We start from the raw sequence: 11,267 nt of genomic DNA on the forward strand, positions 1-11,267 counted from the left end.
AATCCCCCACTGAGAAAAGAATCTCCAGTACTTCCAATTTAATCCTCTCAACTCTCTCTTACAAGTGTAAATTAAGTTCACAACTCCCTTGTAAGAACTGGTCTCACAAAAGACAGACCAGCCCCATTTGGCATCACAGATAAGAAAGAGAAATACGTGACCCCATGAGTATAAAGATGGGTCCAGCACACACTCACTTTTGAGTGTCAATCTACCCTCTACCTGCTGGTCGGGTTCGGTGTTTGACCTCCCGAGGTTCTATGGGGACGCCCACCTCGTATTTTCGTCTTTCCTAGGAATTGAGGGACCGGCCCTGGCCTGACACACTGGAGTCAAGAGACACAGAAGGGGGTAAAAATTGTACCTGGATGTGGTCCTCTGTCTTAAGTGTACACAGACTTAGAGCTCTTTAAAGATTAAGCTGTTACTTGGTACTATTATTTCTGTTTTCCTATCTTTATCTTCTTTGTAACCATTTTTAAGATCTATATTTAGCTAGCAGTTAAGAAATAGAACAATCGCCATTGCAACCGTATGATTTATAAGCTTCCTCAATAAACCTGTAACTGTTTAAGCTTTAACCTGACTCCTTCAGTTGCTGTAACAGAACCAAGCACAATTTAAAAGAACTTCAGCCGGTCTTAAGGGACAGATAAAGGGAGAGCTTGGGCGTTTGGATCTGTGTCACTCCCAGGTGGCAGATCCGTTGGGGCACTTCTCAGCCTCCCCCAGGCTGCCCGCTGCGAAGGAATCACAGATTCTAGCAGCTAAAATCTGAAGTGTAATAAGCTCTCCCTGCAAACTTACTGGGGCACTCGTCAACCTCCCCCAGGCTGCCGGCTGCCAGGGACCCCGGTCTCAGCAGTGGAAGTCTCGGGTGTATCGCCCACACACACCACTCACTGCCCTGACCGTGGGCTGACAGAGCGGCGCTGAGGGATTGCAAGTGCTTTGGAGAACTCGGTTCTGAAGAATCGGTCTGGACCGAGCAGAACGACGCTGGCCGCGGGGGGGGGGGGGGGGGGGCAGCTCCCGGCTACGAAGGGAGCGACGCAGCCAGGCGGGGGGGGGGGGGGGTGAGCGGAGGCTGGAGGCGGCGCCCCCCCCCCATTCGCTAGCGCAGCACCGGGGAGCCTCCTGCATCGTCACCCAACGCGGGCACCGGGCCTGAGGCGCCTCTGAGAGGGGGGCGGGGGCTCTGCCTGGTACGAGGAGGGGGGAACTGCCTGGTCGGGGGGGGGGTCGCAGCTTGGGGGGGCTTCCTGAGGGAGCGCTGCCTGGCCCGGGGGGGGGGCTGCTGTGGGGGGGCGCTGCCTGGTCGGGGGGGGGGCCCTTCAGTGCAGGCGCCCCCAGCGGGGAGGGGCGGGGCCAAGCGAAGGGCCCCCCCGCCGCTCGCCCCGCTTGAGGCGCGCGGGAAGCGGGGCCGGCAGCAGCACGCGCCCTTCCCGCTCAAACAACGGACGCGCCCCGCCTCCCGCCAAGCCCCAGGCAGCCGGGCCGAGCGCCGAGCTGCCGATGGCCTTCCAAGCCCGGCCAGCTGCGTAACCGAGCGCTCGATGGGCCGCCAGACCCGGCCAGCTGCGTAACCGAGCGCTCGATGGGCCGCCAGACCCGGCCAGCTGCGCGCCCGAGCGATCGATGGGCTCCGGCGCCATTTTTCAGGAAGCGACGAAGGGCCGGGCCGCGGGCTGAAGCTGATCGCGTAGGACCCCCCCGGTGCGCCTCGGCCCGGGCCTGGGCCTGGGCCTGAGCCCGGCGGGGCGGGGGGCTGGCTGGGGGGCTGGGTGCGGGGGGGCCGGGCCGGGTGCGGGGGGGCCGGGGCGGGCTGTGGGGGGTGTTGGCCGGGCTGGGTGCGGGGGGGCCGGGCCGTGGGGGGCCGGGCTGGGTGCGGGGGGGCCGGGACGGGGGGGGGTTGTCCGGGGGGGTCCAGGCTGGGGGGGGCCGGGCCGGGCTGGGTGCGGGGGGGCCGGGCCGTGGGGGGCCGGGCTGGGGGCGGGGGGGACGGGCCGGGTGCGGGGGGGCCGGGCCGTGGGGGGCCGGGCTGGGTGCGGGGGGGCCGGGCCGTGGGGGGCCGGGCTGGGGGCGGGGGGGACGGGCCGGGTGCGGGGGGGGGCGGGCCGTGGGGGGCCGGGCTGGGGGCGGGGGGGCCGGGCCGTGGGGGGGGGTTGGCCGTGGGGGGCCGGGCCGGGTGCGGGGGGGCCAGGCCGTGGGGGGGGGTGGGCCGTGGGGGGCCGGGCTGGGTGCGGGGGGGCCAGGCCGTGGGGGGGGCCAGGCCGTGGGGGGGGCCGGGCCGTGGGGGGCCAGGCTGTGCTAACCCGTCTCCACCCCTCGCAGAGCTGCCCGGGAGCGGCGCCCCCGCCCCGCAGGATGTTCCACGGGATCCCCGCCGCGCCGGGCCTGGCAGGTGAGTCCGGGCCGGGCGGGGGCGGGGCTGGGACCCCCGCGTGGGCGGCAGGCCCGTTTCACTGGGGACGCCGGGGTTGCTGAAGACTCGCTGGGGCCGGAGCCCGAGTCCTGCGGCGTCGGGCGAGGGGCGATCGCGGGAACCAGCAGCCGGGGGGCGGCCCCTGCCCGCAGGGCCCGTTCAGCAGTTGCCGGTTACACGGAGCCAGTTGACTGTCACACGGGATTGTCCAGCCCTGGCGGGGGTCACGTTGCCACCCTCCTGCGGCTGGAGCCCTTGGCCTTTGGCTTCCTCTGCTTGGGGCTGTCCCCCCTCACTCCTACGCAGGGAGGCGGGCTCAGGCTTCGCCCCCCCCCAGGTTTGCACCGGAAGAGGGTTGTGGTGCAATGGGATTTGAGAAGCCCTGAGACTAGAACCGGGGTTCCACGCTAGGGGGGCTGAGCTCTGGAAGAGGTGTCCCAGCCAGGCGGATCCCGTCACTGGAGGGTGCTAAGACTAGGCCGGGGAAACGCCTGTCAGGGCTGGTCTCAGTTTACTTGGCCCTGCTTGAGTGCGGGACAGGGACTGGACTCGGTGAATCTCTGTGACTGTACCTGGTTCCCAGCGGAGAGCAGTGGGGCTGGGCTGGAAGAGCTCTCAGCTGGCCTGCAGTGTCCTGGAGCTGGACAGCAGGGACCTGGAGCTGGTGGGTGGCAGAGCTGCTGCACTGGGCTCTCATAACACGGGTTACAAGGAAGGAGTTGCATTGTGAGTGGCACTGGAAGGCCCTGGCTAGTAATGTTGGATCTGTTACATAAGCACGGCCAGACGGTCTCAGACCAAAGGCCCCTCCGGCCCAGGGTCCTGTCTGCCCACAGTGGCCAATGCCAGGTGCAGGGAATCATCGAGCAGTCCTTCCTTTGTCACTCACCTCCGGAGAAACAGAGGCTAGGGACACCGTTCCTACCCATCCTGGCTAACAGCCATTGGTGGACCCCATGAATCTATCTAGCTCTTTTTTGAACCTTGTTAAAGTCCTCGTCTTCACCACATCCTGTGGCGAGGAGTTCCACATCTATTCATGGGTTTCCTTCTCTTTCAGCCCCAGGGAATAAGCCAGAACTCTACGAGGTGAGTAACGCTTGTCGCAGTCCCCTTCTTGTTCTGTCTCGGGCATAGGAGGCAGAAAGGCCTCCCAGCATCACTCGGGTTTGGCTCTGCAAAAGGTTGCACGTCCCTCGGTCCTGGGGCATCCCCGGACCCCATGTGCCTGAGGACGTCCATGGCTCCTTCTCCGTCTCCTCAGTCCCTTGGAGAGGATGCAGGAGGTTCTGTATCTGTCTGCCTGTCCCCGCCCCCTCCAGCCTGCGTGTGGATCTCTGCTCAGAGGCTGTGACGGGCCCTGACGTGCTGTGTGTGTTCCTTGCAGGAGGTGAAGCTGTATAAGAATGCACGGGAGCGAGAAAAGTGAGTCCCTCCCCAGCCGAATGGGTTCCCGTGGCCCCGTGAATGCAGCTCAGCGTTGGCTGGGGTGTGTGGGGAGGCCCTTGCTCGAACGGTGCTGGGGCCGCGGGAGCAGGGTGCTCTCTGGTCTGGTGCCCTGCGCCAAGCCAGAAAAGACTGGAGCCCCTGGGTTCTGTCGCTGCTATTGGCCAGCGCAGGCTGTGCCTGAGGAAGGAGGAGCGGGCGGAGAGGTCTCTGGACAGAGCAGCTGCCCTGGTGGGCCGGGAGGCGCTAGAGCCCCCCAGCGGTTCCTGGGCCGGGGGGGTTGTAGTGGAGGCCGTGAATGGAGGCGGGGGGAGAGTCCCAGCTGTGCGCCCTCACAGGCTCTGCCCTCGGGGTCCAGGTACGATAACATGGCCGAGCTGTTTGCGGTGGTGAAGACGATGCAGGCCCTGGAGAAGGCTTATATCAAGGACTGCGTCTCTCCCAACGAGTGAGTGCCCAGCTGTGCTCGTGTGTCCAGCCTGGTCCCTCCCAGGGGAGGTGGGATCCCTCAGTGGCAGCAGGGCGTCGCTAGCGGCGTGACTTCCGCTCCCCACGGCGCTGCAGACACGCTGGGGAGACCACCCACACAGCCCCTTGGGACTAGGCAGCATTGCTCCATGCAGAGCTCTCCAGTCGGAGCCCGTGGGGCTCCTTCCCCGCCCTGGGGCCTGTTCCACCAGCAAACTCCTCTCCCCCAGGGAAGCTGCGTGTCCCCCTGCTTGGCATCCGCCGCTCCAGCTGTTTGCAGCTGTTCTTCCTCTGTGCCCGCCCCAGGTACACCGCAGCCTGCTCCCGGCTCCTGGTCCAGTACAAAGCTGCCTTCAAACAGGTGCAGGGCTCCGAAATCAGCTCCATCGATGAATTCTGCCGCAAGTTCCGGGTGAGTTAAGGTCTCCGGCTGTCCAGCTTCTGGGGGCACGGAGACGGAATCCAGAGCATGGGGGCTGCGGTCCTAGATGTGCCATGGCTGACTGGGTTCGACTCCACTCCCCAGAGGGGGAAGAGAGAAATCCAGCCTAGATTTGTTTATTCCAAGGCCAGAGCCCTGCCCCGATCACTCCCAGCACAGAGCAGTTCCAAACACCCCCCTGCGTCTTCCAGCTGTCAGTGTTGGAGACTCACAACCCTTAGCAAATTGTGCCAAAGGTGGATTCCTCTCACAAGTTCACCCCTGGGCATGGCGCACTGGAGGGCAGAGATCGGGTCCCGAGTGACACAGACAAATTGGAGGATTGGGCGAAAAGAAATCTGAGGAGGTTCAACAAGGACAAGTGCAGAGTCCTGCACTTGGGATGGAAGAATCCCAAACATTGGTACAGGCTGGGGACCGACTGGCTAAGTAGCAGTTCTGCAGAAAAGGACCTGGGGGTTACAGTGGATGAGAAGCTGGATAGGAGTCAACAGGGGCCCTTGTAGCCAAGAAGGCTAATGGCATATTAGGGGGCACTAGGAGCATTGCCAGCAGACCCAGAGCAGTGATTATTCCCCTTTATTCAGCTCTGGGGAGGCCACATCTGGAATATTGCGTCCATTCCACAGAAAGGATGTGGACACATTGGAGAGGGTCCAGCGGAGGGCGACCAAAATGCTGAGGGGACTGGAGCACATGACCCACGAGCAGCGGCTAAGGGATTTGGGCTTGTTCAGTCTGCAGAAGAGAAGCACGAGGGGGGATTTGAGAGCTTGTAACTTCCTGAAGGGGGTTCCAGAGAGGCTGGCGAGAGGCTGTTCTCAGTGGGGGCAGATGGCAGAACGAGGAGCAATGGGCTCAAGTTACAGTGGGGGAGGTCTAGGCTGGACATTAGGAGAAACTATTTCCCGAGGTGCGCGGTGAAGCGCTGGGCCGGGTTCCCTGGGGAGGGGGTGGAGTCTCCATCCCTGGAGGTGTTTACGTCCCGGCTTGACAAAGCCCTGGCTGGGCTGATGGAGTCGGGCTGGTCCTGCTTTGGGCAGGGGGCTGGACTCGGTGGCTCCTGAGGGCTCCACAGCCTGGGTTCTATGAAAGAGCCTTACACAGTATCACTCTACGTACCCTCTGGGGATTACCAGCCCCCCAAACTGGCCTGCCCATGCTAAGCAGACTGTGCTCGCCACGCCCCGTAAGGCAGATGAATTTGTCTTGCTGATCAGGATCGGGCCCAGTTTCTGCCCGGTGACTTTGCCCCAGGGCTGGGGTGTGACAGCTCTGGTCTTGGAGCTGGTCCCCAAAGAACTTCCTTTTGGGCCCCAGTTTACACAGCGAAAGCGGTGTCCTGCTCAGCGAGACCCTAACGGATTATGTTACTGTAATTTTACTAACACAACCCCCTAGCCAATCAGACCCTGTCCTCTTGATTGATTGACACCTGGCCAAATAAACGCTAGAGCAGACAAACTATTCGACACCAGACGGATCCTACAGGCAAACCAGGGCCGTGGGGTCCCTGATCGTCCAATGAGGATCCCACGACCCCAGCTAGCGGGAGGCGGTTTCTGGCCCGCTGACCCACGTCGAGCTCTGTGTCTGGTGACAGTGGGCACCCTGAGGACGGGGGTCTCCTGCCGAGCAGCCTGCTGGGACCTGAGGGTAGTGCAGTGAGGGTGGGGCTCCCTGCTTTCCAGCCCGCGGCTGCAGACAAAGGCCGTAGGCTTGGGCCTGCCCGTATGGCTGCAGGGAAGGGCCGTAGGCTTGGGCCTGCCCGTATGGCTGCAGGGAAAGGCCGTAGGCTTGGGCCTGCCCGTATGGCTGCAGGGAAAGGCCGTAGGCTTGGGCCTGCCTGTATGGCTGCAGACAAAGGCCGTAGGCTTGGGCCTGCCCGTATGGCTGCAGGGAAGGGCCGTAGGCTTGGGCCTGCCCGTATGGCTGCAGGGAAGGGCCGTAGGCTTGGGCCTGCCCGTATGGCTGCAGGGAAAGGCCGTAGGCTTGGGCCTGCCCGTATGGCTGCAGGGAAAGGCCGTAGGCTTGGGCCTGCCCGTATGGCTGCAGGGAAGGGCCGTAGGCTTGGGCCTGCCCGTATGGCTGCAGACAAAGGCCGTAGGCTTGGGCCTGCCCGTATGGCTGCAGGGAAGGGCCGTCTCGTTCCATCGGGGGTCGCGCTGCCTCTCCGCCGGCTATTGGCATCGCACGGAGCTCTTGGGATCACTTAATCGCCCGCTCTGTTCACTCCCCTGGGCCGTGGCCACCGTCCGAGACCAGACCCCAGCCTGGCTGGCCCGGCGGCATGACTCAGCTAGCTGACGTCCCTTTGCGCGGGGGAGCGGAGGGCCTGCCTCTGCCCGGGCCTGTGTTGCTTGTTTGGGGATTTATTGTGCTTCCCTGGCCTCCCTGCAGCTGGACTGCCCCCTGGCCATGGAGAGGATCAAGGAGGATCGGCCAATCACCATCAAGGACGACAAGGGCAACCTGAACCGCTGCATTGCTGACATCGTGTCTGTAAGTTGCTGCCCGTGCCAGGGGGCTGCGTGTGTCGGGTCCCTGGACCCCGTGTGTCTGCAGGGCCGGTCCCTGAGGGGCTGCGTGTGTCGGGTCCCTGGACCCCGTGTGTCTGCAGGGCCGGTCCCTGAACCCCATGTGTCTGCAGGGCCGGTCCCCGAGAGGCTGCGTGTGTCGGGTCCCTATACCCCGTGTGTCTGCAGGGTCGGTCCCTGAGGGGCTGCGTGTGTCGGGTCCCTATACCCCGTGTGTCTGCAGGGCCGGTCCCCGAGGGGCTGCGTGTGTCGGGTCCCTATACCCCGTGTGTCTGCAGGGCCGGTCCCTGAGGGGCTGCGTGTGTCGGGTCCCTGAACCCCATGTGTCTGCAGGGCCGGTCCCTGAGGGGCTGCGTGTGTCGGGTCCCTGGACCCCGTGTGTCTGCAGGGCCGGTCCCCGAGGGGCTGCGTGTGTCGGGTCCCTGGACCCCGTGTGTCTGCAGGGCCGGTCCCTGAGGGGCTGCGTGTGTCGGGTCCCTATACCCCGTGTGTCTGCAGGGCCGGTCCCTGAGGGGCTGCGTGTGTCGGGTCCCTGAACCCCATGTGTCTGCAGGGCCGGTCCCCGAGGGGCTGCGTGTGTCGGGTCCCTATACCCCGTGCGTCTGCAGGGCCGGACCCCGAGGGGCTGCGTGTGTTGGGTCCCTGGACCCCGTGCGTCTGCAGGGCCGGTCCCCGAGGGGCAGCGTGTGTCAGGTCCCTGGACCCCGTGCGTCTGCAGGGCCGGTCCCCGAGGGGCAGCGTGTGTCAGGTCCCTGGACCCCGTGCGTCTGCAGGGCCGGTCCCCGAGGGGCAGCGTGTGTCAGGTCCCTATACCCCGTGCGTCTGCAGGGCCGGTCCCCGAAGGGCTGCGTGTGTCGGGTCCCTGGACCCCGTGCGTCTGCAGGGCCGGACCCCGAGGGGCTGCGTGTGTCGGATCCCTGGACCCCGTGCATCTGCAGGGCCGGTCCCCGAGGGGCTGCGTGTGTCGGATCCCTGGACCCCGTGTGTCTGCAGGGCCGGTCCCCGAGGGGCTGCGTGTGTCGGATCCCTGGACCCCGTGTGTCTGCAGGGCCGGTCCCCGAGGGGCTGCGTGTGTCGGGTCCCTGGACCCCGTGTGTCTGCAGGGCCGGTCCCCGAGGGGCTGCGTGTCGGGTCCCTGTACCCTGTGTGTCTGCAGGGCCGGTCCCCGAGGGGCTGCGTGTGTCAGGTCCCTGGACCCTGTACATCTGCAGGGCCGGTCCCCGAGGGGCTGCGTGTCGGGTCCCTGTACCCTGTGTGTCTGCAGGGCCGGTCCCCGAGGGGCTGCGTGTGTCGGGTCCCTGTACCCTGTGTGTCTGCAGGGCCGGTCCCTGAGGGGCTGCGTGTGTCGGGTCCCTGGACCCCGTGTGTCTGCAGGGCCGGTCCCTGGACCCCGTGCATCTGCAGGGCCTGTCCCCGAGGGGCTGCGTGTGTCGGGTCCCTGTATCCCATGTGTCTGCAGGGCTGGTCCCCGAGGGGCTGCGTGTGTCGGGTCCCTGTACCCAGTGTGTCTGCAGGGCCGGTCCCTGGACCCCGTGCATCTGCAGGGCCTGTCCCCGAGGGGCTGCGTGTGTCGGGTTCCTGGACCCCGTGTGTCTGCAGGACCGGTCCCTGGACCCCATGTGTCTGCAGGGCCGGTCCCCGAGGGGCTGCGTGTGTCGGGTCCCTGGACCCCGTGCGTCTGCAGGGCCGGTCCCCGAGGGGCTGCGTGTGTCGGGTCCCTGTACATCTGCAGGGCCGGTCCCCGAGGGGCTGTTTGCATTGGGTCCCTGTACCCTGTGCGTCTGCAGGGCCAGACCCCGAGGGGCTGCGTGTGTCGGGTCCCTGTACATCTGCAAGGCCGGTCCCCGAGGGGCTGTGTGCGTCGGGTCCCTGTACATCTGCAGGGCCGGTCCCCGAGGGGCTGTGTGCGTCGGGTCCCTGTACCTCTGCAGGGCCGGTCCCCGAGGGGCTGTGTGCGTCGGGTCCCTGTACCTCTGCAGGGCCGGTCCCCGAGGGGCTGTGTGCGTCGGGTCCCTGTACATCTGCAGGGCCGGTCCCCGAGGGGCTGTGTGTGTCGGGTCCCTGGACATCTGCAGGGCCGGTCCCCGAGGGGCTGGCCAGTGCCGTTGATAGAACTCCCTTCCCCCCCAAGGGCTGTGGGCACGAGGTGCCGTTTCCAAAGGTTCTGGGCTGTTGCTAAGGCGTCTCTTCTCTCTTCCAGCTTTTCATCACAGTGATGGATAAGCTGCGCCTGGAGATCCGAGCCATGGACGAGGTGAGACGCGGAGACAGGCGAGGGCGGGGGAGAGGGGCCATGGGGCAGTACCTAGCTGTGTGGAGAGGCGAACGGAGCTAGGTGGTGGGTGGATTCTCTCTGCCCCCAGCCAGTCTTGGGCCAGGAACCGCTCAGGTTCCATGTTTGTGCCCCCAGATCCAGCCAGACCTGCGGGAGCTGATGGAGACCATGAACCGCATGAGCCACCTGCCCCCGGACTTCGAGGGGCGGCAGAAAGTGAACACGTGGTGAGTACGGTTCCCCGGGGCTGCCCTTGAGCTTGCTCCAGCCGGCAGGCAGAGGGGAAGCCCAGGCCTGCCCCACCCAGTAGCTCTTCCGCAGGATTGCGGGCGCCTGGGGGAGGGCGGCTTTGCAGGCAGACCCCCGTTGACCCCAGCTCAGGCTGCTGCCTCTGCTCTGGGAGGCGTGTAACCGTGCAGTCTATTACCCGCTAAGCAGCTCACAGGCTAGTGCTGCAGACGGCACGCATTCCCCCTCCCCGCCAGGAACATTTTAGCCCGGCAGCCCAGCTCTGTCCTGGCTTGTGCTGGGTCCAGGACCTACCCTGCTGCAGCTCTGCACTTAAAGGCTGCGTCTAGACTGGCAGGATTTTCCGGAAATGCTTTTAACAGAAAAGCGTCCGTGGCCAATCTAGACGCTTTTCCGCCATTTTCATGATCGGGGCTTTTTTCGCAAAACAAATCTGAGCTGTCTACACTGGCCCTTTGGCACAAAAGTTTTGCGCAAAGGGGACTTTTGCCCTAACGGGAGCAGCATCGCATTCCTGCAAGAAGCACTGATTTCTTACAGCAGGAAGTCAGTGCTTTTGCGGAAATTCCAGCGGCCAGTGTAGACAGCTGGCAAGTTTTTCCAGAAAAGCGGCTGATTTTCCAGAAAAACTGGCCAGTCTAGACCCAGCCTTAGTGTATTAAGAGCCAGGCGGGCAGGCAGCCTGGCTCACACAGGCCAGGAGCTCAGACCCCCCAACCGGGCTGCTGCAGAGACAGGCAGCTGGTCTGGAAGGGGAGCTGGCTTTTAAACTGGCTCCCCTCTCGGACCAGCTCCCGCCTGATCCAGAGGCAGCAGTGTGGGATGGTAGGTGGCTCCTCGGGAGCGGGGCTGGAGCCCACTGGCTGCCAGTCCCACCCACAGGCCTCTAGCATAACTGAGTAACTGCTAAGAATGCCGGAGGTTAATCGACTATTCGATGAACCGATATTTAACATCCCTACTGCGGGCAGGGGCTGGGGTGGGGGCAGGGACATCCTGGCTCAGCCCAGCAGGGGACAAGTTGGGTTTAGTCCCCTCTGGGGCGAGTGCAGCTGCCCCCATCCCATCCCCCTGCCTGGACCCCCTGTGCCTCTCCCGGCAGGCTGCAGACGCTGAGCGGCATGTCTGCCTCCGACGAGCTGGACGACTCCCAGGTGCGCCAGATGCTGTTCGACTTGGAGTCGGCCTACAACGCCTTCAACCGCTTCCTGCACTCCTGAGCCCCCAGCCCCCTCATGTGCAGGGGGAGCACCAGGCTGCAGGGGGACTGTGCTCAGGCTGGCCAGGGCTGCAGCCCTCCTGGGCCGAGACTTGTACCTGGGCTCACACCTGCACTAATAAAGCCCCACGCTGGGTACCTGCTGTGCTCTGTTGGGGCTGGGAAGCAGCCTAGGCCACGCTCTGCTCTGAGTTGGGGACCAGCCA

The 11,267-nt window shown here is 64.7% G+C and overlaps 1 protein-coding gene across 2 annotated transcripts; it reads left to right on the plus strand.

The window, feature by feature from the left end:
* The first annotated feature begins 1,567 nt into the window (after positions 1-1,567).
* VPS28 (VPS28 subunit of ESCRT-I) lies at positions 1,568-11,199 on the plus strand. 2 transcript variants are annotated; one of them, XM_075919924.1, is made up of 10 exons: positions 1,568-1,716; positions 2,335-2,404; positions 3,486-3,514; positions 3,813-3,850; positions 4,230-4,319; positions 4,646-4,751; positions 7,182-7,283; positions 9,519-9,572; positions 9,729-9,820; positions 10,945-11,199. In XM_075919924.1, the coding sequence occupies exons 2-10, from the start codon at positions 2,368-2,370 to the stop codon at positions 11,060-11,062; spliced, it is 666 nt and encodes a 221-aa protein (XP_075776039.1). In that variant the 5' UTR covers positions 1,568-1,716; positions 2,335-2,367; the 3' UTR covers positions 11,063-11,199. The 2 variants fall into 2 exon arrangements, with proteins under 2 accessions (XP_075776039.1, XP_075776038.1); XM_075919923.1 differs by having other exon boundaries at positions 1,671-1,702.
* Positions 11,200-11,267: the final 68 nt, after the last annotated feature.

The sequence above is a fragment of the Pelodiscus sinensis genome, chromosome 2 (genome assembly GCF_049634645.1).
Source record: "Pelodiscus sinensis isolate JC-2024 chromosome 2, ASM4963464v1, whole genome shotgun sequence".
Taxonomy (NCBI): Eukaryota; Metazoa; Chordata; order Testudines; family Trionychidae; genus Pelodiscus; species Pelodiscus sinensis.